Genomic DNA, 27,597 nt, shown 5'->3' on the forward strand with positions numbered 1-27,597 from the left:
CAGCAAGTCAAGCATTACTACAAGTGGTAATCCTGAATCATTACATAGTACTATATCCCCTAGATTGAGGACTTAGGCTAAACCAGACAGATGGGGCTTGAGAGGCCCTTGAAAACATGCTATGGAAGACAGCAGTGAGGGAAGATAGCTAAACCTGATCTGCCCTCCCTCTTACCATTCTTCCCTTACTCAAGCCGGAATGGTGGGTGGGCATCACTGCCAAGTTGTTTCTCATCAGAGAAACAGTAAAACATCGTTCTTAGGTTCTAAAACAGCTCCTGCTTCCCTCACACATATGTTCATATTTGGTGTGCATGCACGCTTGCCTACCTGCACACAGAGATAGCAGAAATGTCAGAGAAGTGTTTTCAGGTTTTTTTTTTTTTTTTTAAAGGAAAACCATGGAACCAGCAGCACTCTAATTTCCCATGATCCTAGCCCTACTCCCTTATACACTGTAAGCTGCATAAATCAAAGAAAACCTTGTCTACCCAGGACAGCCTCCCAAAACTGCGGCCTCTCCTGAAATGAAGCACGACTCAGCCCCTAGAACCACTGGGAAGAGGGCAGGCTTGTATGGCAGAGAACACCCATTTGGTTCCCAGTACGTTTAAAAGCCCATCCCTCCAGTGGCTGCTTTTAGTTCCTCACTGGGATAGTTTCTGGATTCTCAGTCTGCTGCTGTGATTTCCTAGAGGTGAACACAAAAATACCCCTCCTTCCCCACACACATTCTCTGGGATCCCAGTGCTCTGGGGCCTTAGAGGCATCATTTGTAGCCCAGGTGGTGAGTGTTCCTTGCAAATCAAGAGATCCAGGCTAGCTTACTCCCTCTGCACCAGCCTCAGCCAGAGAGCCCACTCCAACTCAGCCCCTTCACCATTCATTCTCGGGATGCATCTGAGAAAGCACTGTTGGAACTGCTGTTTTTAAATTATTAAAATAATTTGCATAGCTAAATTGTAGGTCTAAGGCTTCTATGAAGAGGAGAGTTAAGTGTCTGACAGGGTGCTTATGAAAACAGAGAAAGCAAGCTCCTTAAGTTCCACTTTTGGTGTAACTGAACAGTGCGCACGCACGCACACACACACACGCGCACGTAACAGCCATCTCCTTGTCCCTTCTTGGGGTAATACCCCAGAGTGTCCCCAGAGTGTGCTAAGACCCCCCCACCAATGGAAATGGTCTGTTCAGAAGAACTGCAGAAGCAGCTACTACTAGGGGCGACCCAGCTAAGCTGCCCCCAGGGTTCAGAAGAGGCAGGTGCGGCAGCCGCCCAGCCAGTGAGGAGGGACCAATGGGGAGGCGGTACAGCTCTGAAGCCAGACAGGGCTTGTTTTCCCTAAAGAACTGCCCAGCAAGGTCTCAGCAGTAGGGGCAGAAAAGCCAAAAGGAAGACAGTGCTTATGCTTAGACTAGATGCCCCTCAGCCTCCAGCACTGGTGATAAGGGGAGACTCAGAATGACCGATGTGTTATGATGATTTAAGGCTTCTACAGAGGAAGGGCTCCTCCACAGAGGATGGAGGTAGCAGACACCAGGGCCCACACTGATCACCTGATAGGCTGAGGAAGCCAAACATTTCCCGATATGAGCTCAACTGTCTGTTCTGTCAACCCAGCAGCCACCTACACCCAGCTTCACTATTCAGCATAGAGCCTGCCTCTAAGGTCATCCCAAGAGGACACACCTCCGAATTTGGGGTCACTTACTTCCCAATTGCAAACTCCATGATCCTAAGTTTCAATCGCTGTGTAATGAGTCGCATCATCGCTAATACCCAGTCACAGGATTCCCTAACTTCATGAGAGGCCATTTGCTGAAAACATAGTTGCTTAGTGTAGACCTTCATCAAGGCTAACTCTCTATCCTTGGTCACTTCGCCATCCACTGGGAATTTACTAACGAGCAGCTGTGGGGTCTGAGACATAAACTTTCCCTTCCCAACATTTACCCTCCTTACCCTAACCTCCCCTCCCACCCACCCCCCAAAAAAGAACCAAGACACATGAAAAGTCCAAATAATAAATAATTGCCCATAAGAAATAAATTAACATGGAGCTCGCTAATGGGGAAGGAAAGGAAAGGCCAAGAAAGGCCACCAGGACGGGCAGCTGGGGGCTCGGTTCCATCTTCGTGAAGAATGTCTTTTCTGGCCACAACTCCATGACCTCCTGCTCACACTCTGCAGTGCTTCTCCCCCCCAGCTTCGGCAGATTGACACTCTCACACGCCAGAAAGGCAGATCTTGCTCAGAGAAAGCCACTGGAGAAAGAGAGATTGGTAATGCCCATTTTCTCTGATAATCTCCCCCCAGTCTTGAATCAAGTGTGGCTCTGATAACCGGGGACTTGGGTTAGCTGGGCCTGGTCTTCACCCAACTAGAAGGAAACTTGTGGTTCCCATGGCTCTTCTCCTGGGCTCACCCTGATGTTCATAGTAATAGTTGCCATGAACCACCATGCTCTGATTTCCATTTTATAAAAGATAAATTCATTTCTTAGTTTCCCCCTTAGTCCCTCCCTCCCTCCCTCCCTTCCCACCCACCTGCACCCCTGCTCTGTTACATACATGTAAGTACATATACACACACACATACACACACACGTACACACGCACACACACCTGGTCTGCTTCTTTCCCATCCCCTAAAAAGACCTGACTGCATGGAATCTCAGTCTGCCCACCCTTCTTCTCTTCCCCTGCCTCCCTCCCCTCCCCTCTCCAGACCAAGCTAAGTCACCCAGTAAGGCAGCTCTCTCGGGAGAGAATGTTCCCAAAGACAGAAATGGGATGTGAGCTTCTACCCTCAGACGGGCAAGCAAGCAAGCAGACAGCATAAGCAAGGCAGGCAGGAAGAGAGGCAGGCTGCCCTGCCCCTCCATTCCTGTTTTAGGTCCCTGATTTCCCACTATTGCTGCTCTGTTGGAATTTTTTTTTTTTTGCCTCTTTTGTTAAAACAGCAACAGAGCCCTGCCACCTATGGTCAACCACCCTTCTTTGTCCTCTTCCTTTCCCCTCTTGCCAAGGGCCCTATTCTCAGAAACCCCAGATTGCTGCCTTCCGTCTGGGTGGGCGACCTGCTGGGGGCCCCGAGTGAGGTGGAGAGGGGATCCTCAGCTATTTCCCAGTGACCTCTATTACATCATCGTCCTTATCCTCATCATCATTGGAGCTGAACCCCACCTCAGCAACCTCATGAGAGTCAAATGGAGGCACCTGGGACCGGAGGAGGCCACCGGCTGGGTAGCCTGTGTGTGGGGATATGTAGCTGGGGTAGACAGACATGCCCCGTGAAAGGTTGCTGGGCAAGACAGGGGAAGGAAAAGGCGCGAACATCCTTGGCTCGGACAGGAGTGGCTGTGAGAATGGGAGTGAGTAGCTGGGGAGTATCCCTGTTACAGAGGGGTTGAGCATGAAGGAGGGGTTGCTGGCAGTGACTGAGGTAGCCGTGGAAGAGGAACTGACGGGGCCTGCCGGCACCAGAGGGTCAGTAGTCACTGGAAACACCAGGCGGGCATCTGCCAGCAAATTGGACAGCTGGTAGTAGGAGGGGGTACTGCCCATGAACAGGGAGTTCTCCCCAGCCTGGGAGGTGAAGGGAGGGGTGAGGTTATGGTTTAAGGAGACGGGTGGCATGGCAAACCCGCCAGAAACTGGATACCCGTGTTCATACGGCTGCACGGGAGCTGGCAGATGGCCCTTCCTGGACCGCCGGCGGGCTGACTCCTGGGCAGCAGGTGGGGTGGCCAACTTGCGCTTGTGGCCCCGTAAGTCCAACACTGGGTGCCTGTCACCACAGGGCTGGCCGGTCACCAGGAGGGAACTATTGAGGCAATGACCCCCGTGTCGAGGCTCAGTCCCGAGGGCTGTCCCAGGAACAGCACTGCTGTCCACAAGTGGAGCCGGGGGGCCAGGCAGGGTGGTGCTGGAGCTTGGGGAGCTCTGGCGGGACTCTCGGGCAGCAGCCACATCCGCATACTGCTGGAGCTCGCTGATGATCTCCGGGCTGTCTGGAGAGACGGGCCGGGCCAGCCCCTCGGGGTCGGGGGCTTTAGGTGATGAGGCACTGTGTCTGCCATTGCTTGTAGACTCGAGAGAAGGCCCCTGGGAACCTGGGGACAAAATGTAGGTAACTGAGAACCAGAATGGCCAGGGAGGGAAGGAGAGGATAAGACAAAAGTCCACTGGGAAAAAAAACCCTGTCCTGTGGTTCTCAAAATTCAAATAGTTTCCTGTGCAAACAACATCATCTAGTCAACTTTCCCAGTCACAAAGAAAGAAGTCTTTTGATCTAGGAAATAAGTCTATCCAAGGAAAGACTTGTAACCTTGCTGTACCTCAGTTCCCTGTAAAACCCCACCAAGGTGAATCCTATAAAATAATGGTTATGAAATGCCATCATTCTTTCAGTAAGACACTTTCTGGGGACAAAGATGGTCAGTGCCCATGATGGGAAAAAAAGAGGAAAAGGAAGTTTAAAAAGCAGTCTATCCTGGTTAAAAACAAAACAAAATCCATGGCCATGAAAGATGACTGGTAAAATAAGAAATCTAAAATGGCAAGAGTGGTAGGTAATATTACAGAGTTGTTAAACTTTTTTTTAGTGTAATAATGGTGCTGTGATTAGGAGTATACCTTAATCTCAGCAAATGTGTACTGAAATATTTAGGGGTGAAATGACATGATGTCTTCAACTTACAAATAGTTCAAATAATAGGAAAGGAAAGAAAGGAAAAAGTTTCTGAAAAAGGTATCAGCCACTGGATAGAGCTGCAGGGTACGTGGGTGCTCACAGTGCTGTGCTTCACCTTGTCTGGTGTCTTGACAACTTCTATGATAAAAGCTGAGAGCAAGAACAGTCTAGTTTCACACCTCACGGTGGCAGGATAACTGAGAACCACTCCCCTAGCTAGAGGGGACTTGTGCGAGAGTGCTTAATGTTGCTCATGTGCCACACGTATGTTCTTTGACCTGGCCATCTGACTTCTAGGAATTTTTCCTATAGATACACCATGGGACTGTGAACCAGAAGTGTAACAGAGTAGCACGACAGGTCCAGGAACAGGGAACTCGGTAACGCACTGTGTTATACCCATCTAACTGCATCTTGTGCAAACCTTCCCCGAGGAACATCTCAAGGAAGGATAAGGAACAAGCACTGAGACGCACCAGTGAATGAAGACAAGAACAAACACTATATTATAGTAAGTTCAGTGTTTGTTTTCAGAATACAAAGTTACATACATATATAGTATATACATAACATATATTGTTTTAATATATACACATGTGCACATACATATCCCTGTACCATGTACAGAATATCTCTTGAGAAAAAAACAAAAAACAGGAATAAGCACTTCCAGGAAGGAGCAACAGATGGCTGGAAGTATAAGGGAAGAAAAACTTCTCACTTTACTCCTTTTTGAAATCTTTGAATTGTGAACTATGTATATATTATCTATTCAAAAAATAGTAACCAACCAAACCTGTCAAAAATACTATGTAGGTCAATGGAAAGTAGAAGCCACTATACCTGAGGCAGCCATCCGACCATCTTCAGGGGCCTTTGGTTTGCCAGTTGCCCGGACAGCAAAGATTCGCCCATCACTGGTACGGATGTATGTCCCTAAGGAGAAGCATGAGGAAGACTATGAGGAGCAGACATGCAATACAGCCAGCCCTGGGAACTCCAGGCTTAGCCACTGTGGGCTCAGAAGGAGCTATAAAGTGGTCTCACACTCTTTTTCAAAACCCTGAAGTGAGGAGTGGGATGACTGAGCTGCGGACCCAATATTACTCATTTACTCCACAAACACTGACTGCGTGACTAACATACACCAGGCACTGTTCCAGACACTGAAGTATACACAAGACAGAAAATGGCCCTGTGTCTCATGGAGCTTAACTCTGGAGGGGGAGACACACACAGTTATACTAGAAAATATCAGGAAAGGGTAAATGCAATGAAAGAAATTAACGGGGTGCTGTGAAAGACAGTAAGTTGGCTCCCTCTGTTCTGGCCCAGGTTCTCCGGTCTAGGTCCTCCTCTTGATTGGGGAGGAAGCAGCCTCACCATCTCAATAACCGCCCTCCCTTGGTAGGAATAAATCAAGATGGGCATTCTATTCCCACGTGGCACTAGTCAACCTTCCCTTGGTCTTGGGCATGTCTTCTGATCTAGTTTTTGGTGCCAGGGCTGCCTCTTGGCCAGAGGTCAGCAAATTTTTTTCTTAAAGCATCAGTCAGTAAATATTTTTGGCTTTGTGAGCCAAAAAGGCTCTGTTGCAACTACTCAACTCGGCTGCTACAGCATGGCAGCTGGGCATGGCGGTGCTCCAAAGACCTTTATGGACAATGATATATGAATTTCATATACTTTACATGTCACAGAATAAATACTCTTTTGATTTTTTTTCCAACCAACTGAAAATGACAGAAAATATAAAACCCATTCTTAGCTCACAAGTACAGTAACAGCAAGCAGGCAAGATTTGGCCCGTGGGCCACAGTCTGCATACCCTCCCCCGCCTCCTCCCAGCTCTAGGCTAGGAAGAACCCAGTAAGAGGGCTGTGGACAACCTTCTCTGGCTATCATGTATTTCATAGCATCTTTTCCCTGAAACTAAGGGTGCTTTAACCCAACAGAGACTAGGGCAAAAGTCTCCTTACTAAACAAAGACCCTCTGGGAGCATCACAGAGCACGAGCTGGCATGAAATATAGGCTGCAACTGTGTTCTGACACCAGCCCGGATTTCTCCAGAAATCCCATCTGGAGAACTTCATGAGGCCAGAGGCAGCAGGCTTTTCAAATGACCACACTCGAAAATCCTGTCATGTGACCCAGGTATACTAATTCATCCACCGACTACATTTCCTAGTTGGAGATGTCTACTTCACTCTAGTCAAGAAGGTAAGACACCACAGCAATATATGTGTTTGCTTATAACCTATTCCATTCTAATTTTGGCCTCCCCACGTGCAGTGTAACTGCCAGATATTAAGCTTTTGATTGCCAAGACACCCATCTTGGATAACAAACTGCCAGCTGTCAGGCACAGCTACTAGCTAAACTACGAGGTAAGGCACCTGGCTGCTCTCACCCTTGAAAAGTTCCTTATTAGAAAGCCTAGGGTAACCTAGATAAATAATCCTTGAGTGATTCTCCCCTTTTCCTTCCCACACACCAATTCCCACTCTTATGTTTTAAATTCACCAATAAGGAGTGAGCCTGTGAAAGCCTAGCCACTTTGGACCCTAATAAGACAGAGACCCAAGCCCACACACTGACTCTCTACCCACCACCTTCCTGTGTGGCCCTGGAGTATGCTGTGTGCCCTAGAGGACCTGTGAGTAATAAGCCTCGTGTTTTCAAAGTTGCCTGATGGTTGTTGCTGAGGTGCATCCTGCCATCGTAATTAAGAAAAACAAGGGCTGGTCCAGTCACAACACTGGCTCTGAGGAAAGGTATGTGGGGCTGGCCACAAGTAGTACAGGACCGGAGAGTGTCTCAGGCATTCCTAGCTGATACTATCGATAGGCTGAGACCAACAGAGAACAATGTGTCTATCCAAACCCACTCTGAGAGTCCACCCCAAACTGGCCAAGCTCCTAGAAATGTCATTCTCTCAGGTTTCCCCCACGTTCCCCTACTCTTATAGGATGACTCCTATCCCCGCTCCAGCTCAAGCCATATGTCTTGATTCTGCTGGGCAGCTCACCACTCTCAACCAAAAGAGAGGGGAGGGGCCCCTCAGGCAGGTGCTCACCTTTTGTCCCACGGATGATGTGGATGCTCTCGCCAGCATTAATTCTTGCCTGTACATCTGTGGAGCTGTTGAGCCCGGGAATAACAATATCTAGTGAAGACACAGACCTCAGATTTAGATTACATGGGGCCTGACTGAAGAAGGGGGAGAAAAGGCCAAGTTCACATCCACCCTTCGATCCTCAAGGGTTTTCCCAAAGCATCCCAGTGGAGCAGAGGTCAGAACCAAGGAAGAGGAAGCAAGCAGTGCTGCTTGCAACTGCCTCAACAAAGAATACCGTGAAAACAAAACACTTTCCAGAAACCTGATCATCCTTCTCATCAATTTTCTTTGGTTTAATTGAAAAATCATAGTTTTTGATTTAGAAAATTTCAGTTAAAAAAAAAGTTTCCATTCAAATGGTTATTTCTATTTTCTTTCTCCTCCCTAAGCAATCTGCATGTATCTGCTCCTATCACTTTAGGCTCCAAGAGGCCACGTATCTTCCTTGCTGGTATTACTCCTCACCTAACTAAAGAATGAAGAGAAGAGTATTTTCAAGAATCAGGAGAGAAGTAGGATTATGAGAGGCTGTCTCTTTTTTTTTTTTTGGCCGTGCCACATGGCATGTACCTTAGTACCTCAACCAGGGATTAAACCGGTACCCACTACAGCGCAAGCACAGAGTCTTAACCACGGGACCACCCAGGAAGTCCCGAGAGGCTCTATCTTTGTTTTTAATTTGTTTTAAAAGAAGTTTTTTTTTTTTTTACCATGAATATCTATTAATTTTCATACTCAAAAAAAGCAATTAAGATATTTTCATTAAAATGAATTATCATGAATATTTCTACATAACAAGATGAAAAACAACATCATGAGGTGCTTTCCTTCCCAACTACTCTGAACCACAGAATCAACTGCGGGGATGAATGCGCTGCCCACCTCTGACTGCTGGCCCCTCATGCTCGATCCATATTAAACTTACAAAGAACAAAGCAAGGTCTTTAACTAAGGACACTGAGAGCTGTCCTTCATGCCCGCTGACCCGACAAGTCAGGCAGGACTCAACACACTGACAACCTCACTCTGAAGACAAACCCTATGTCCAGTGACCTTCCCACAGTCTCTAGCGTGTTCACCCACCATATTCAATGAAACCCAGTACTGTGTTGCTACTCTTAAGATATTTCATTAGAATACATATTCTTCATGATTAGGGACCAATGCCTTCTCTACTTCCACTTAGAGTGCCAGTGCAGTATTGCCTAGAATGCAGACATTATTTAATCAATATTTCCTGAATGAACACAGGGATTCCCTGGTGGCTCAGATGGTAAAGAGTCTGCTTGCAATGTGGGAGACCTGGGTTCCATCCCTGGGTTGGGATGATCCACTGGAGAAGGAAATGGCAACCCACTCCAGTATTCTTGCCTGTAAAATCCCATGGATGAAGGAGCCTGGCAGGCTACAGTCCATGGGGTTGCAAAGAGTTGGAAACGACTGAGTGACTTCACCTTCTTGGGCTTTCCTCATAGCTCAGTAGGTAAAGAATCTGAACAGAGGAATTTTAAAAGGGACAGCATCCCTGGAAGAGAACTCAGGAGCTCCCAACCTGTTGTGGTGACCACCTTCTGCACAAGGACTCCCGCACGCTGCAGGTAGTTGATCGGGAAGTTCATAGCTGGGTTTGTGCTGGAGGCAGAGCTTACACTGCCTCCCAGCGGGACATGCCGTGGCATCATGGGGATCGGGGTGGACTGTACGGGGCGAACACTGGCCACGGGCTTCTCATCACTCTTCAGGGTTGGCTGCCTAGGAGAGAAAGACAAGCATACCAAGAGTTTGGCAAAACAGCCCTTACTTACCTTTCTGCAAGACTGCTAAGCCTCTCCAGACTTCCCCTTTCTATAGCCAGAGAGCTGCTGACAGAAGGATCAAAAGAAGCCGCAGGGTATGGTCAATTAAAAAGGAGACTGGAGACAGAGCAGAGACAGACACAGCGAGGCATAAAGCCTCTCAGTGTCTAAGAAGAATCAGATGTCAGTGGAGTAATGTCTTCTTGGAAATGTGAGGTGACATCTGCTCCTCTAGAATTGGGACTGCCTGTCTACATGCATCAGGAATTTGTCCTTAGAAGTCAGGAAGAGGCAGAGTCATGGTGGGGGGTGAGGGGCGCACAGGTGCATGGTGCATGCTAACTTCAAGACAAATGGGGACAAATGGGTGGAATTTTCCCACTCACCAAGGAAAAAAAGGCCGCATGACATCACATGTGCTGGTGACCTTGAGACCATCTGTCCAACATTAACCATCATCACCCTCTGAATCCTCAAGTTTTGGTAAGTAAGGCAGACACCTCTCTCCTCTGCCTTACTTTTCAGTGGACTTCTCCTGGGGCCAGTCCCTAAAATGGCTCTATAGTCACAGCCACCACAAAAGCAGGAGCAGGCGAAACACTGCGCACAGAAGTCACGCTTCTAAGTGGCACACGGCTGTGGCCAGCCTGAGCCCTGGTTGTGCATCTCTTAACTACCAACACGCCAAAATGTTGTCCTGTGGTCAACGAGGCATTCCTCATTCTTTACCTTCCTTTCAGCTGGATGTTGGTACCTTGAGGAAGCTACTCATTTAAAGGTTCTGAAATTAAGTCCGTATCTCTAAGCTTTCTAAAGTCTGTGGGCTTTAGTTCTGGGAAAGAGACTCTCTGGGACTGGTATGTTCTTCGTCATCTGACTGAAACCTGGCACATAAAAGAACACACTTTTGTACCATGCTGCTGGAGCAGGCCTGCAGAAGTGCTCAGTCACTGCTCTCAGGCTGCCTTTGGGCAAGCCCTGGGGCCCCGCAGATGGCCGGGATAGGCCAGAGAGCACAGCACGCTCACTGGGGTTTGGGGCCCTACTCAGACATTAGCGGGACTCAGGATCTAGCCCAAGGCCCATATTCTGCAGAGGCTAAGGCTAGGAATTTGGATGGGAAGGCCTCCTCACATGTACCCAGACAGAATAAGGAATCAGCAGGATCAAATGCGGTGAAAGGCCGATGCCCTCCACAGGGCCACAGTTGGGCTAGAAAAGGAGCTGACATCTCCTTACAGCCCAGCCCATTTGCCACACCTTGTCTCCATATGGTTTTTTTCCCACTGGGTTCAGACTTAGTCCATTCCTGTTGTTACAAGGAAAAGCCCAGAAAAGAGAAAGAAAAGGGGTAGAGGACAAGAGAGGAGAATGTGAGCAGGCAACAGTATCTTGGAAAATGACACAGAAATAAAGTCTGAAGTCTTTGAAAAGATAGTAATTTTCTGTTTGGAAGCATCTTACACATAAAAATTAGCAAATTTAATCACCAAAGTTTAGTCGTATAAAATCTTACATGGCTTCATTCAGTTCCTTTAGAAGCTCATTTGGCAAGCTTTTTTTTTTTTTAACATGGAACATTCAAAAGAAAAAGTTCTAAAACCTATCCCTCTTAAAATAATTATTAGTATCTTTGCTGCTGCTGCTGCTAAGTCGCTTCAGTCGTGTCCGACTCTGTGCGACCCCATAGACGGCAGCCCACCAGGACCCGCCATCCCTGGGATTCTCCAGGCAAGAACAGTGGACTGGGTTGCCATTTCCTTCTCCAGTGCATGAAAGTGAAAAGTGAAAGTAAAGTCTCGCAGTCTCGTCCGACTCTTCACGACCCCATGGACTGCAGCCTACCAGGCTCCTCCGTCCATGGGACTTTCCAGGCAAGAGTACTGGAGTGGGTTGCCGTTGCCTTCTCCATTAGTATCTTTAACTCAAGATAATCAAACAATGTAAAAATGCAAACCAACCAAGCAGGAAGCTGATGTGATAAAGGCTATGAGGTACTCTGTCTTCTACTGAGAAGAAGAAAAAAAAAAAATACTGATAACTAACTATTCTATAATTTCCTACAAAGAGCCTCTGTCCCTGCTTAGCAACTGGCTTCCATGCTGTTCCTATCTTAATAGTTTTGGAAACTGTACTCAAGAAAAAGATCTTTTTGCTTAGGAATAAGGCACAGACACAGAATGAGATCCCATTAAGAGAACTGGAATTCCTCGAGTACGATTCAGGATGCATAGAAGACCTGGCCTTCACTCTTGAACTTAACTGTGAAATGAGGGCTAGGACCAGGACGCTGCAGATAGGAGGAGGCTGTGTGGGAGGCCTGGGAGTCTGTGTTAGGGGAAGCTGTGCCTCCCGGTGGGCCAGAAGGATTCTCCTGAGTCACAGGACCAGCAGCTCACTCTTCCAGCCAGAACCACTTAAAACACCAGGGCTGCAGTACTGCTTCAGCACCTCATCCAAGAGCAGAACCTATCCATTCAAGGCAGCCTAAGAGCAAGTTGTAGGCCTCCTTTTATTTACAAAAGGAACCAGTTGAGAGGTCTGGGCCTGGCCCAGCAGCACAGCTTCCTCCCTTTTCAGTGACTCACCAGTTTCTCTGACTGAAGGCAGGGATGCTGGTCAGGCTCTGGTCGCTGGCCGGGTAATACTGCGCATATGATGGGCGGGTGTAGGGGACTGATGTACGTTTGTCCTCCTCATAGCTCTTCTTTGCTGCTTTTTTCTCAGCCTTGGTCAGCTTGTGATCCTTTCGGTTAAGGAGCAATGACTCATGCTCAAAAGGCTCCTGGGGACACAGGAGGATGTTGATTTAATTACCAGTCTTTGTACCAACATGAATGATATACAAAAAGCCTTACTTTGAAACCAAGAAAGAGCTGGCTGTCTACAGTACTTAGCAAAGAGCCTGCTCTCAGACTCACAGGCACATTTACTCTTTCTGTCAAGAGCATAAATTCTCAACTCTAACCTGGCACCAGCTTTAGATAACCTACGTCTGCCTTCCATATCAAAAGAACAGGAGAGTTCAGAGAATCACCACACTACATTTTCAAAACTTCTTTTGGCTAGGAAAACTCACCATGGCCAAATTATCCTCATGGCTGAGCTCACACTGCTAGGATGAGACAAGGATAGGATAGGTGATGGGGAGAGAGGTGGGGGACTGTCTGGGGCAAGGGAAAGAACCAGCTGAATTAATCTGCATGAAATAAAACTCTGGATGAAGGAAGCAGACAAGCCTCCCCCAGTGGAGAGTGCAGCACTGAGACACATTCACACCGGGGTCCCACCTTGGTGATGAGGTGAGGGTACTTCAGACAGGCAAGTTGGAGGACTGGCTCCTTGATCCCCTTTACATTCAAGGATGTTTGGGGAGCTGGCTCCTTCTCCACGAAGTGCAGTAGGTTCTCCACCTCCTTTCGAGTAAAGTTCAGCATCGGATTGAGATCATCCACCACCCGATCTAGAAGGGAAAAGACATGAGGAAGTCAGGTCTCGGCAAAGGAGACCACAAAAGCACCGCTCCAAGGACTGGCAGAGAGAAGAGACGTGGTGGGTGGTGTAACTGTCACTAATATCTAGAACACCTCAGGCTACTCCGTACCTAAAAGTCAAAGAGCAGGTCTGAGACCCTCATGAAACAGAAATATCTTAAGAGATACCTGCATAATCAGGCTCAGCTCTTATCATTAAACCCATCTTCAACAATTTGAGCTAAATGTCCTCATAAGCAATTATTTGCATCAAAAATCGAAAGCCTGCCTGTGTTTCCTTTCCTCATCCTGCCCCTCTCCTCCCCTCCTTTGATACAATTAGAATGGCAGTCTGTATAAACGTCCTCTTCTGAGCCTGAGAGATGGCCCACCTGACATGCCCTGCTTCGAAATCTGACGGTCATAGATCTTCTTTTCGAGGGTGAAATCAGCCACAAGGCGATAGATGTGACAAGGCTTTTTCTGGCCATAACGGTATACCCGACATACAGCCTGAGCATCATGGCAAGGGTTCCAGGAAGCGTCAAACACCACCACTCGGTTGGCACCAATCAGATTCACGCCCAAACACCCAGCCCTTTAAAACACAAGCCAATAATCACAGCAAATGATTAGTTTAAAGACAGTTTTCAGATAGGTTTTATCCCCTGTTACTCCTACCTGAATATCCTCCTCTTTATCCTAAGCAGAACATATTGGAGGATTCTGCTGAAGAATAGTACCTTCCTCAGGCACTGAAAGGGTGCCCTGAAGTTCCAACACAGAAGTACCTACCAGATCAGAAAGAAAATCCACTCTCCCACCCCTCTGTGATGAGTGAGGAGTGATGTCACTGAGTGAGGGGAAGTGTCTGTGTTCCAATGTTTCTGATGTGTTTGGTCTAACAGCTTGGGAGAATGACTAGTTTATACCCTATCAAGGGCATTCTGATGCAGAAGGCAGCACAGCCTTCAAGCTGCTTGGCATGAGACAAACTAAATGCCATCAGCCTTTTATAGTTATATTGCACTTTGTACTTTATAAAAGCACTTTCACATTCATCACATTGTCTAAAACTCAGAACAGTCCTGAGAGAAAAGCTAATTATGACCACTGTGAATGAAAGTCTCAGAGAAATTCATAACACTATCGTTATTACCCTTCGAACAAAATTTCCTTTGGGGGCCCCCTCTCTCACCTCAAAAACAAGTCACAAATCTGAGATCTTTATCTCTTCTGACAGAACTTGGACAAGCCTTTGGGGTTCAGGCCCGTGTGGCCAAATGCCCTGAATGCAGCCCTCTGACTTCCCCATTTCAGGATCCACTCACCTTGTGGAGAGAAGGAACAGCCAGGTGGTGAGGTTGCTGGGATCATTGAACTGATTAATGAGCCGCTCCCTCTCAAAGGCAGGGGTGCTACCATCTAGCCCTGGGACAGAAGGAAACAAACAAGAAATGGATGATGAGCACAGGGATACACAGAAAAATCAATGAGCAAACGGATTTTTAAAACAAAACAAGACAAACACTACAGTGCTCAGATTCCATGCCCTGGACATTCCGTAGGCACCTACCATGAGACCCAGGCATCTATAAACTGTGTTTCTCTCTTTAGTACCTTGGGTCAAATCTAAGGCCAAGGTTCCTAGACTTCAGAGTGCATAAGAATCACCCTAGTTAAGCAAGCCTGGTAAGAACTGGTTTAAGGTAACTGCTCTGCCTCAGTCCTGTGAGTGAGTACAAAAGGACCAAGGGTTTTCTGTTTTGATAAGGAAGGATGATGTTCCTTCACCAGGCAGGAATCCACAGTTAACAAACTCTTAAGGCTAAGGAGTTGCTTGAAGGAGACATTAAAAAAATACAAAAACCAAATGATCTGGAGCAATCGGATGGGACACTAGAATGAAAGGAGGGACGCTCACAAGAAAGAAAAAGTAGGCTTCAGTTAAGAAAAAGGAATAAGGGAGGAGAGGTTACATTTGTCACCTGGAGGAAAGCAGAGAAGAAGGCAAAGCTAAGGGCATGAAATACTACATGGAGAACTGAATTACTACTGATGTAGGAAGCCTGGTATTAACTGCCTGGTATTAAAGGCTCCCTCAGTCAACACCCCAACCTGGCTTTCAACCTGAGTTCCCACAATTTCCAAGCGCAGGTCAGCACTGATTCATCACGGGACAAGCCTACAGTCAACACACGGATCTTGGGTGGTGGAGTCTCCTCGCCATCCCCTGACCCTCCATTTCTCTCAATCTTTCCTTTAGGCCAGGGCTTCTCAACAAAAGGGATTTCCCCACCCTGCTCCCGACGGGGAACATCTGGCAATGTCTAGAGATGGGTGGGTTGTTATAACTGCATGGATGCTGCTGCCATCTAGTGAGTGGGGACAGGAGATGCTGCTAACACTCTACAATGCCAAAGGCAGGCCTCTGTAACAATTAACGGGCCAAAATGTCAGTATCTGGTCAGTAAGTGCCTGAAGTCAGTAATTTTCAACTTTTTTTTTCTTTACCACCCCATTAAGGAGCCTTCAAACACTCTTTTTTCCCACCCCCAATCACCATGCTCTCCATTAAATTTTCATACCACAGATATACTGTATACTATTTAATTAATTAATTACATGCATATTTGTGCTTTATAATTCTAAAAAGTTCCCATTTTTTGGTCCCCTGGTGACCCGATTTTCACCTCATTAGGGACACCTTCTCCCCAGTGAGAATACATGATCTAGGCTTGTGTTCACTGTTCTTGTGTGGCCTAGGATGATCTTTAGGCCACACCAGCTCTGTATATTCAATTTCTCTCCATCTTTGCAAGTCGAGTCCAAGTTCCACCTCCTCCAGGAAGCCTTCTCCAAGCATCCTCACCATGTCGATTCTGTCTGCTGTAGAACTCCGGTGAGGGCAGTCAGCCAGTGCTACCTTAAATCTGTTCTTGCATGCCAGGGTGATGCCAGGGCATCTGCCTTCAACATTTCTGCCCTCCTCGTACCTGGCCTAAGCTCCCCAGCCTTGTGCAGTGCCTCACACACGGCAGCTTGCTTTTAGTATCTCTCTGCTCCCTAGCTAAATCACAGATCTTCCTGTGCATGTGATGGAGAATGGAGAAAGGAGAGAGGAGAGAGGGAGAGGAAACCCTTAGGCAGACCTTGCCAAGGCTCTGCAAACAAAGCAGCAATGAACTCACGGAAGTAGCTGACGTTTCGAACCCACTTCTGTACTCCTTGCCCCTCAGCACCAGGTAGACAGGGCACTTCTCGCTTCCCTAGGAACTCCTCGATTAAAGCCAAGGTGGAAAGGCTCTGGCTGAAAGGGACACATTTGGTTCAGAAGGTTCCCGGACCCGAGGGAATCTTGTTCCCCAGTAGGCTCCCCTCTAAGAATGAGAGCTCACGCATCCAACTACCCACAAAGAACCACCCTAGCTCATGAGGGAGAACAATCATCCACACACTTATCACCACCACCCCACCAAAAAATTCTCTAACCTATTACTTCCTTGATGGAAAAAATCCTGAGATTTAGCTCAGTACAGAGTAACACATAGCATCAGCATTAAAAACTGTATGAATATACATGAGATCGAATTATAGGCCACAGGCAATATTAGGATTTTACTAAGGAGACAGATCATTTAGCTGTTTCCAAGTTAAGCAGAAAGCTAGACCATAAAAGCAGCAGGACACTAGGCTCTGCCAAAGTCAGAATCCCTGCTTTTTTGTCAGAGTATGTCACACATGGGAACCCCCACTGTGAGACTCCCAAGCCAGGCTCCTGCCACTTAGCTCTCACCGGAGCATAATCTAGTTGGAACAAAGGAGAGGCAATCTATTTTACACCTGTTTCTCTGAGAAGTGAGGCCTTGATGGGACTCAAAGCTCTCTCAAAACTGGGAATAAATAACATTATTTATTTGGCCTTATATACAAAGCTTTAAAAAAAAGGTAGGGGGAGGCTGGGGATATGAAGCAGATTTGACCAGAGGTCAGCAAATGTTTTCTGTAAAGGCCCAAATAGTAAATATTTTTAGGCTTCATAGACCATACTTAGTCTGTGCTACATATGTTTTTCTGTCTCTTTTTAATTTAAAAATTTTTAATTAAAAAATTTTTTTTGGCTACACTGTGCAGCTCCTTGATCTTAGTTCCCCAACTGGGATTGAACCTGTGACCTCTGCAGTGGAAGAACAAAGTCCTAACACTGGACCACCAGGGAAGTCCCTGCATATGCTTCTTTAAAAAAACAAAAACAAAAAAATTCTTTTAAAATGTAAAAACTAGCTCTCAGGCTTTACAAAAATAGGCCAGATTTGGCCTGGGTCACAATTTGAAGGGTTAGACCATGATCTCCAACATAGTGACCTAAGGTCTCAAGTTGTTCTCTGCAGAGACTGCGCCGGATAAAAGAAGAAACGCTAAGAGACAAAGCACAAACAGCACTGGTTGCAGAGATGGACATAAAACGGGGCCGGCGCAGTCCCGGACAGTCGCAGGCTGTAGGCGCTGCGTCAGTCTTTACCAAAGACACACACTAGGCCATTTCTTTTCCTACCTGAACACAAGGATCTTGTCTCCAAGCTTCACACTTTCCTCAATCAGGTGGAAAAGCAGTACCATCTTGGGAGAGTTCTCCAAGACACCAGTTTGGTAATTAGTCAAAAGGTCCTTGGCCTGTAGGAGAGGAAATGAGGCAGCTTGGAGCAGGCTGTAGCCAGACTACCAGAAAGACAATTCTCGCCCTCAAAGGCAGTAGCTCACGGGCAACCTGAATAGGTCCCTGCAGAGACCTTAGTGGACAGTGCACTGCGCATGCCCTACCCTCTCCCCACGAAGGCTCTCCGGCATCCCCTTCCAGCAGTGGCTTATGGATCTGCCTGACTCACCCATTCATATGTGACAATGTTGTTGCCTCGCTCCTGGAAAGGGTTGAAGCCGACCCCTTGGAGGAACTTGCTGTTGGTCGCCTCTCCCATTGAGGAGGCCAGGGCGCTGTCCTCCGCCTTGCCCTTTGTTCCCTGTGACGGGCAGCGGGCACTAGTTCCCGCTGAACCAAGCTCTTCCACATCCAGGTCTTGCTCATTGGCCAGGTTCTCCTTCTGAAGGGCTTCATACAGCACGTCGGGGTGATTCCAGATCTGAGGTTCAAGTTAAAGGGGAGGTAGCACAGGGCAGAGAACAATCTAAGGGTGTCCCATGGACTCTGGCAACAGGCACTTGCCCACACACACCTCCCACAGCACCCACTGTCACACCCCAAATTAAAGTCTCCCCAACCCCATCGTAGCCAAAGAGCCTGCACATTTTCACTAACCGACTCTGATTTCCATGATACATGAATGGGAGAATTCACACCAGGAGGCATGCCAGTATGTTTGGTACATGACCAAAAAGGCTGTCACAAGCCTTGCATTCTTAAACAAGAACATTCCTGTTTCCCCATGTGGTTACAGTCAACTACTGTATGAAGCTATGAAATCTCTCCTATGAAAAAATGTTTCTAACTTAAGATGATGATCAACTAAAAATCATTTCAGGGACATTCTTGGCAGGAATTGAGAATTCCTGAGCAAAGTGGGTGGTGCTGGGGGGGTGGTGTGAGAAGGGCACACCAGCACCAAAGCATCCTCACAGACCATGTCTGCTTTAGCTTCCTGGCCCTGATCTAGGAAATATTTTGAAAGTCATCTGTCCCCAGACACACACCTTCAGCTGATTTATTAGAGCAGTGGGAATAATATCCAACAAGGTTAGTTGAGAGCTGTCAAAGGAACAGATCGCTTGTGAGGCAACTGAGAGCATGTGGCCAGGTCAAAGACAAGCCGGGGTTCGCCAGCCTGTTCACAAGGCTCAGTGCTAAAGATACTAGACTTTACTGTCCCCAAACCATCTCAAGCATTATCAGAATAAAACAGATCTCAACCTGATTAAACATAGAATTAAATGGAAGGTATTCCTAATAATGTGCAAGTCTAAGCTATATATTTCTTGAATCCTGATTATGCCAGCAGTCAAAAACTCTGTCCCATGATGTTTCTCCAATCACTCCATGTCTCAGTTGAAAAACAATCAGTAAGAAAGGAAGTGATTTCTCAAGTTTGGTGTAAGAAGCTGTGCAGCTGCACAATTGCAAGGGGCACCATTTACATTATAGTCTACGAGTGGCACTTTGGGGAACTGCTTTGCCTCAGTGCCCTCAGTGTAATGAACTTCTTCCTTTATCAAGGACTCCCAGCAGGCATGACTCCCTGGGGACCATGAGCATCTTAGTCTGTATCTTAGTATTCCCCCGAGGCCTCAACACACCTTGCAGCATACACAGAAAGCCTTGAGAGGGTTCAGCCCCAGCCAGCCACTGTTACCACAGTCCCGGAAGCGGTCCATAAACTGTGTGTACAAATCTCGCTGGATCTGAGAGAGTCGCACCAGGATCACATTTTCTTCCTTGGCAGGGAGATGAATCTTCAGCACAGTGTGGCCTCTCCTACAAAGGTACAGATCAGAATTGACAAGGCAGTGTGGCCAGGAGGTGTCAGTGCAGGTGAACCACAGAATCCTGCATTGGCGCCACATATCCTTCTTTAGAACCTCAACATTCACAACAGCCTTGTAATAATGAGGACATGCTGAGCAACCAGCAGCAAGAAACTTATTTTGAGGATAAAAACTAAAGCAAAGTCCCAGGTGACTGAATGAGAGACAGAGACCAGGTGAACTCCAGGTTCTTAACCTGATCTAGGGCTGCTTCTCTAAGCTTTCTCCACACACGCCGTCTTCACAAGGAAAAACGAGGGAATGCTTCAGGTTGGCCAAACCTACATCTTCCAAGACGCTGAAACTGGTGAGGCCATTCCCCTGAAAACCATTTTATTCTTTTACTCAAGTCCTTGGCATGGCTGTCTCTTGCTTCTCTCAGCAAGTAAGGCAGATATCCCTAGTAACTTCACAGATTAACTTCTGAGACATGCATTTCTGGGCCAGACTTTCAGAGAATGAACTACTGGATATCCACCATCTATTACCTGCTCAGGAAAAGCTATTCAGCAAAAGCAGAGGTTTACTACTGCCCTACGAGAAAGGGGTCCTCCCACCATAACCACCTTCCCCCTTCAGGAAAGCCTTGAGGGGTCTGTTTCACCAGGACTCTCCACGGATTTGGAAAATCCGAGGATGGCTCACCTCTGCACGAAGCCCTCCAGGAGGCTGTGCAGGACGTGGCTCCGGTACCGCATGAGGCGGACGTCCTGAGGCGTGCTGTCAATACACTGTCCATTCAGGATGGGGCGCTCAAACATGTTGCTGAACTCCTGCCGGGTGCCGAGGAAGTCTGGGCGCACAAAGTCCACCATGCACCAGTACTCGATGAGGTTGTTCTGCAGGGGGTACCCGGTCAGCACCACCCGGCGGCGGGAGCGGATGTTCTTCAGGGCCTGGGAGGTGCTGGCCTGGCAGTTTTTGATGCGGTGTCCCTCGTCACAGATCACCACATCAGGGCCAGGGCGGCATAAGGCCTTCTCAAACTCTAGGGAGGGAAGAGGATCCGGAGTAAGAGGGTGAGAGGGCCTGCTCTTAGTCAACAATATGAGAAGTGGGGGTGCACCCTGGAGGAGACAGAAGAAATGAAGGAAGCAGGAAAGCGAGAGTCAGCCCCCAGTGGTGAAAGGGAGCCGGCCACTCCAGTTCCTGTGCATCTGGTGTGGCACATGACCCTAGCCTACTGACTCTTGCAGTAAATCTCCCTTTTCCCTCTTTCCTTTCCTGATTTTCTTTTCCCTTTAGGCTAAGAATAAAACTGACTTGCATTCCTAGGGCTTACACCAACTAGGTAGCAGACGGCATGACTTTCAGAGTACTAGTCTAAAGGATTAAAAAGGCATCTGGGATGATTCTGATGGGAATAACCCAGACCCTTCCACAGGCTCTCACCACTGTCTTGGAGCCACCTGAGAGCTGGCTGGTGGGAGCTAACTAAAGGACAAGGTCTTCCTGGAGTTATTTGCTGCTCATTGCTAAATTTCAAAGCCACAGAAGCAAACAGAGAAAACAGAATCTCATAGATGAAGAGATCTATGAAATGAAACAGCCTCTGAAACTTAAAAGCACTTTTTTTCCCAAATAGGCCAAGGCCCCTCAAACGAGAGAAGAGAGCTAGAACTATGAGAAGAATGGCTTTCACCAAAAAGAAAACTGTGATAAATTCTTCTTTTATATATTCACACAAACAATACTACTACTACTACTCCGTGTATTAGTAATTTAAATACTTTATATTGTCTTAATGCTGTCTCAGAACATTCTGGGAAGCAGTAAAGGGAGCAGCTGCTCTTCTAATTGTTCTGTGAAGACATAGGGGAGTCTTGCCCAAGCCAGTCTGTGGCCTGGCCAACCCAGAATTCCACTGTCTGCAGAGAAAGCAGGGCCTTGCAAGAGCCACTGGCCAGAGCCAGTCTTACCTCAGGGACCAGGATTTCTGGTTCATGACCACGTGACTCACATCAATAATGCTCCCCATGTGATTAGGTACTAGAGTAGACACTACTTCTTTTCCCCAAGTTACCCCCTAGAATATCCCCAGAGAGGCCACCCACCTCTTCGAAACTCCTGCTGTCGGTCTTCCTCATCCAGATCAATGATGACCGGGTGAGAACGTTTCTTGGCTTTCTTCGGTCTACTTGTGGCAAAGGATTTCTTCAGGGTGAGGAGCCTGTACATTTCGTACCCCATCAGCAGCACCCCTCCCTCTGACACCCAATCAGCCATCACTTTAGCACGAGCTGCCATTGTCCTGCAAGAGTGAACAGAAAGAACACATTATTGCTTCCCCGGTTCTGCAGGAAGAACTCCTCACAGGCAAAGCTGTGCTGATGTACAGTCAGAAGTCCCTCTCACCACAGACTTCATGCGGCAGCATCACAGGGCTGGCCAGCTGCCCAAGGACTTTCCCCCCATTATAGACATACTAACTGCACTGAGGACGGACTAGGTCCTGGTGATGGTTAAACAGCAAAAACCAGAGATTCAATGTTACAAATAGAAGTGACAATCCCCTTAGATGTACGCATTTTTGTTCAGACACTAAGTTGTGCCTGACTGTGAGACTCCATCAACTGCAGCACACCAGGCTTCTCTGTCCTCCACTTTCCCCCAAAGTTCGCTCAAATTCACGTCCACTGAGTCAGTCATGCCATCCAATCATCTCATCCTCTGCCACCCCCTTCTCCTTTTGCCTTCCATTTTCCCCAGCATCAGGGTCTCTTCCAGTGAGTCAGTTCTTCGCATCAGGTGGCCAAAGTGTACATTACATGCATGACTATAATACTACATTTGAGGGAGAGCTGCAAGTTATTATCATAATATATACAAAGTAGTAAAAGCAAAGGCAACATCCTGCATTTCACCTGCCCAGGCCCTGGTGAATGAAGAGCCAAGGACACACAGTAAAGGAAAAAGAATAGCTGAGACCGGATGCCACTCAGCACATCCCTCTCCTCCTGAACAACTGAGCTCTGGCTCTATTTCATTAACCACATGTGGACTGACAGTCCTGAAATCTAGAAAAGAGCAGGTGATCGGCTACCTATGGAGCCACCCACAGGCTCTTCATTTTCATGTGTGTGACCAAACATCACAAAAGGTGACCTCCGCAGAAAAGAAAGTCTACTTTCTCAGTTATCCATATCAACAAGGGGAAAGCATGGCATGGATAGCTGGCTTGGATCAGGATCAGGATATAGGTTTAAATTTCTGGAAAGCAGGTTGAATTTACAGAATGGAAATATAAATCATTATATTTAGATCCAAAACAAACAAAAAAATGGTTTGCATCTTTTAAAGCTTGGAAGTTGTACCATTAAGGGTCAAATATATCCCCCCCCCCCACAAAAAAAAAAAGGGTCAAATATAGGTTAGTGCTTATAAGAGGAGACTGATGGTTAGGTTTCTAATAGAAGATGAATGTAAAAGGTGAAAAGATAGAAGACAGAAAGTTTCATGCTATCATGTTGAACTGTATGCATGGGAAAATGTGACCATGCACACAGATTTTTCAGGATATAAAAACGTCTTCGAGCAGAATACAAAAATTTCTGTGCTACGTAACTCTGACTATTGAAAAACTAGGAAGAGAAAAAAATGAGAAGCAAGAAGAGAGAGGGGGATACATCAAGAAACCAGAAGGAATCTGGGAGGACAAGGCACATAGCCAGAGAGACTGACTGCCTTGACTCCAGACCCTGGGAAGAAGTCTAAAAGGAAAAGGGCGAACGGAGGGCAGGCCACCTACTTGTGCTCATCGTTCAAGATGTGAACTTTAAAGAACCGAGGCTGGACTTCTTCAGGCTTACTGTCAGCTGGAAGGGCTTCAGGAGCTGGGAGCCACATGTTGAACTCTGCCAGCCAGTTCTGAAGAGTATTAACCTGTCAGAAAGTTAAGTCCAAAAAGGGTGTTTTAGGGAAGAAGCTCAGAACTGAGCCTACCAGGGTTTTTAGAGCCCATAAGGCATTACCCCAGAGCTCTGCAGAGGGTGAGCAAGTGGTGCCCGCCCCAACACTTACTGGCACAATGGCAAGGACAGTTTTGGCTGGCGTGTGGCGGAAGAGAACGTCGATGAAGGAGATCACTTGCAAAGTTTTCCCCAAGCCCATGCTGTGGGCCAGGATACAGCCAAAGCCACTACTGGTCTTAAATCTCTCCAGGGACTCAACCAGGTTATCGTAGAGGAATCGGATCCCACCAATCTGACAGGGAACAAACACAAATATCTTTGGCTGGCAAAGACCAAGGGTCTAGTTTACTTTCTTTGGAACTAGTCAAAATTAAGTAAATGAGCAGACATTAGACCAGACAGCTGGTGTGAGTGGCTACAAAAGTTTCCCAGAACCCTGGCTAGTTTATTGACTGGTGACATTCTTCTTGGAGAACACAGAGAAAAGCACTGACCTAGTAGAGCAGCCCATCTGAGGCAAGAATCTGGACTACCAAACTCCTGCTTGGGTCTTTCACTCAGTCTTGGCCTGGCTGCCCCTGGTTGCTTACTTCAAGGCAGCCCATTCCATGAGGAGAAGTTCTTACTGTTAGAGTTCTTCTGTTGAGTCAACCTCTGCCTTCCTGGAGCTTTTATTCACTGGTCCTACTTCTGGTTCTGGGTCAACACAAACTGCTCTGAGCCTTCCTACCAGAAAGTCTCTCAGACTTCTGAGTCTCACACCTCTCCTGGAGCCACAAGTTCCCACCAAGGCACTGCTCTTCAGAGAGTATCTTGATCAGTCATCTCACAGGAGGTGGCTCAAGATTATTAACCCAAGAGATTAGCACCTTTTACATAACAGGGCATGTCTCAGGGTTGTCCTTTCCCACCCATCAGAAATCCTGAAGCATCAACTGTTAGGAGGAAGAATCAATCAGTAGCTGCTCATGGTACCAAACAAGTACTTCACAGGCTGTGATGCTAACAACCGCCAGCAAGCGATGTCCACAGCAAGGAAGCTGAAAGGAGACAGAGAGGAGAATCCAGATTTACTGCACCTGATGAGGTTTCACCGCCCGTGCCAACTGAGGGGCCAGGAAGACATTCTCCTCCTCCGGAGGGTGGTTCAGGTTGACAAGGACCCGCCCCAGAGCATCACGCTGATTTAAGACGTCATTCACATGGGTGCCACCCTTCTCCTCTTCCTCATCCTCCTCACTGACAGACTCACTGCTGTCCACAATGTGCAGAGTATCCTCCTCTCCAGAGCTCAGTTCAATCACCTCTGAGACAGCCAACCAAGTAAAATGAAAACAAGGACTCAGGGAGCAGATATAATTCACTGCAACTTATGGTAAGGGAGCATGGAAACAATGTTAGAACTTGTTACCATTCATAAAAATTTTGATTTTTCATTTTTCTCTCTTCCAGCTTCAAGTTAAGACAAGGGAAAAACAAATTTACCAAGGAGACTCGGGGAAATTTGCCACGGTCAGACCCTAAACGGAATACGGAAGGACGGAACTCTTTTCTATTCGGAGGGAAAGCTAATCTCTCGGGGTGAGCACTGGGTCGGGAGGAAGGAGGGGCACCTCTGGCTCCATCTTACCATCTCGACTGCTTTTTTCATCCTCGCTGCCACTGCTACTGTCCAAACAAATGACTTCCTGGGTCAAGACGCGAGGAGGCAGTTGGGGACCATCGCTTGCTCTTAAGACAATTTCCTCTGGGTGGGGGGAGGTGGATTTAAATGGAAGAGAATGTCAATTAGCTGAAACATATTTTCCAAAATGATTTGCCCTCCTCCTCCTGTGTTGTTCTTGGGGGGACCATCCTCTGAGGAGACAAGTAGAGAACATCTTAAAAACCTCAACCCTCTTCCCAAATTCCCTTTTCTCTACCGGCTCTTACTTCTAGCACTCACCTGACCACTAGAAAATGTCCTAATCCTTTGGTACGTTAAGATTCAGGGGGAAAATCTAAATAAGACGAATTTGAGGAAGCATCAAGTTAAGTATCCATCTTAACTTTTCAAACAAGAGCCTTCTGCTCGTGTGCTTCTTAGCAAATGAATGGACTGAAAGGATTCCTGAGAGGCCACCATCTGATTCCAGATCTGTCCTTGACACTGTGGGCACCGAGGGTCTCTCCTCACTTGGGTGTGGGGCCCCTCCTGCCCCCTCCACGGCTTACCGGGAAATAACTCGAGGGGGACGGTGGGAATGGGGGCTGCGTAATCCTTTCTCTGCTGCTCCAGGCGCTTCCTTCTTTCCAATTCTTCCTGTTGTGCTGCTTTGGTAACTGGCTCCAACTGATCCTCCCGGAGAAGCTTTCTAAACATTAAAATAAGAGCGAGCGCTTCAGTTCACTTGTGGTTGGGTAAGGTAATGTCAAGCTGAAGAGGGAAATCATCACTGTTGGGAGAAGAAGCTGCGTCAGTACCACTACACCCACGCAGTGGGTAAGGTAAACAAACAAACACACACACACATAAATAGGACTTCAAGGCTCAGGTGCTTTTGGGCTAGTATGTTTTTCTATTATTTAACTTTCTGACACATCACCCTGCTGACTCTTCTTGGTACCTAACAGATCAAGAGTGAAATAGAGTAATATGTGATCCACAAAGCTGGAAAGCAGTACAAAAGACAGACTTGCTATATGGGAAAATAAGACTGTGGATGATTTTGCATCCTTATTTCCCAAACTTAAGAGTACATTTTCAAGTCATCATTCTGTTTAGAAAAAAATGAGGGTAGGAGGACAAGGAAATGACAATCCACTCCAGTGTTCTTGCCCGGAGAATCCAAGGGACGGGGGAGCCTGGTGGGCTGCCGTCTATGGGGTCGCATAGAGTCGGACATGACTGAAGCGACTTAGCAGCAGCAGTAGCAGGAGGAGAAAAATATCCTTTGTCTTCTTTCAAGAGGAAAACTGTCATGGGTAGAAGAAAGGACTGCTGGAGATTTGGACAGGTAAGGAAGTTCACATCTGCTGATCTCTTAGGTTAATGAAGAAGCCTTGGTTTGGACTAGACAATCCTCTTCCAACTGATGTTGAATTCTGAGAAGATGAGAACTCAAACTCTTTTATCTCCTTGTATTTGGAAACATAAGAAAAAAATAAAGGAAGTAACAGACTCCAACCAGAGCATCCTATGGATGCTTCCCTGGCCTCCAGACGGACATCCCCAGTGGTACTCAAGTGCCAACCGCATCCGCTCTGCATCCTCAGATAGTCCAGACCCAGTGGTCCCGAGTTGCAGCTTCACTATTAATTGGGGCACATAGCCTACATTTTTCTCCTTGGGAAACAGAACTCTCCCGATCAAACCAGTCCTTCTTTGAAGGCTGTTCTACCGACAGCCTTCAAATGAAGGTAATATTTCTACTCCCTCCCTTCTCTCCCCCAGAGCATAGCTCACCTTATGTTTCTTCTCATGTGGGAGGGTTTCTGAGCTCTCTTCTTTTTGGGGTCCTCGGAGGCAAGGCCCTTGCCTTGGTGGCGCCTAAGCTGCTCTGAAGGCTCAGACTGAGATGAGGTAGTTGAAGTGCACCGTGGTGGCTGCTGCCCATCTTCTCCCAGCTGGGCACACTCAGTACCACACATGTCTTCCAGGGATGGGTCTGAGGAGACAAATGGAAAGAGGTGCCAGGGATCAACTTTACTGGAGGAAAAGCAGGTTCTGATGCCAGACACGCCAGGGTCAGATCTCAACTCAGCAACTTATTAGAACTTATTAGCGGGTGAGCTAAGAAGGCAAGTTACATCTCTCTGAACCCCAATGGACTTATCTATAAAACGAGGATAGTAATTTCCACACTTCAGAGCTGTTGTGAGGACTAAATAGAGGGCATGCTTAAAACCAAGCCTGGCCCAGAGTAGGCTCACAACAAATGTGAGCCATCACTCTTGGTGTAATTTAGCACTATGTTCAGAGTGAGGAAGTGTCAGGGCCTCAGACCACTCAGAAAGGGACACCGAGTTTCAAATACAGCTCACACTCACTTGTATGACTCTAAGCAAGTCTCATCTGGCCAACAGGGA

General features: G+C 47.2%; 1 protein-coding gene across 5 annotated transcripts in view; it reads right to left on the minus strand.

Moving 5' to 3' along the window:
- Positions 1 to 2,538: 2,538 nt before the first annotated feature.
- The window catches only part of RAD54L2 (RAD54 like 2), a 113,491-nt gene continuing 88,432 nt past the window's right edge, over positions 2,539 to 27,597 (minus strand). For all 5 annotated transcript variants that reach the window (XM_070776627.1, XM_070776629.1, XM_070776628.1 and 2 more), the window contains 20 exons: positions 26,975 to 27,176; positions 25,744 to 25,883; positions 25,160 to 25,276; positions 24,609 to 24,835; positions 23,639 to 23,821; positions 23,367 to 23,500; positions 21,673 to 21,869; positions 20,264 to 20,606; positions 19,391 to 19,568; positions 17,971 to 18,222; positions 17,640 to 17,758; positions 16,276 to 16,394; positions 14,416 to 14,515; positions 13,477 to 13,682; positions 12,902 to 13,074; positions 12,200 to 12,396; positions 9,368 to 9,567; positions 7,774 to 7,863; positions 5,540 to 5,632; positions 2,539 to 4,115 (listed from right to left, as the gene is read on the minus strand). In XM_070776627.1, the coding sequence (XP_070632728.1) occupies positions 3,121 to 4,115; positions 5,540 to 5,632; positions 7,774 to 7,863; positions 9,368 to 9,567; positions 12,200 to 12,396; positions 12,902 to 13,074; positions 13,477 to 13,682; positions 14,416 to 14,515; positions 16,276 to 16,394; positions 17,640 to 17,758; positions 17,971 to 18,222; positions 19,391 to 19,568; positions 20,264 to 20,606; positions 21,673 to 21,869; positions 23,367 to 23,500; positions 23,639 to 23,821; positions 24,609 to 24,835; positions 25,160 to 25,276; positions 25,744 to 25,883; positions 26,975 to 27,176 (4,265 nt within the window). In that variant the 3' untranslated portion in view covers positions 2,539 to 3,120. The remainder of the gene's footprint in view (positions 4,116 to 5,539; positions 5,633 to 7,773; positions 7,864 to 9,367; positions 9,568 to 12,199; positions 12,397 to 12,901; positions 13,075 to 13,476; positions 13,683 to 14,415; positions 14,516 to 16,275; positions 16,395 to 17,639; positions 17,759 to 17,970; positions 18,223 to 19,390; positions 19,569 to 20,263; positions 20,607 to 21,672; positions 21,870 to 23,366; positions 23,501 to 23,638; positions 23,822 to 24,608; positions 24,836 to 25,159; positions 25,277 to 25,743; positions 25,884 to 26,974; positions 27,177 to 27,597) is intronic.

Source organism: Bos indicus, chromosome 22 (assembly GCF_029378745.1).
Source record: "Bos indicus isolate NIAB-ARS_2022 breed Sahiwal x Tharparkar chromosome 22, NIAB-ARS_B.indTharparkar_mat_pri_1.0, whole genome shotgun sequence".
NCBI lineage: Eukaryota > Metazoa > Chordata > Mammalia > Artiodactyla > Bovidae > Bos > Bos indicus.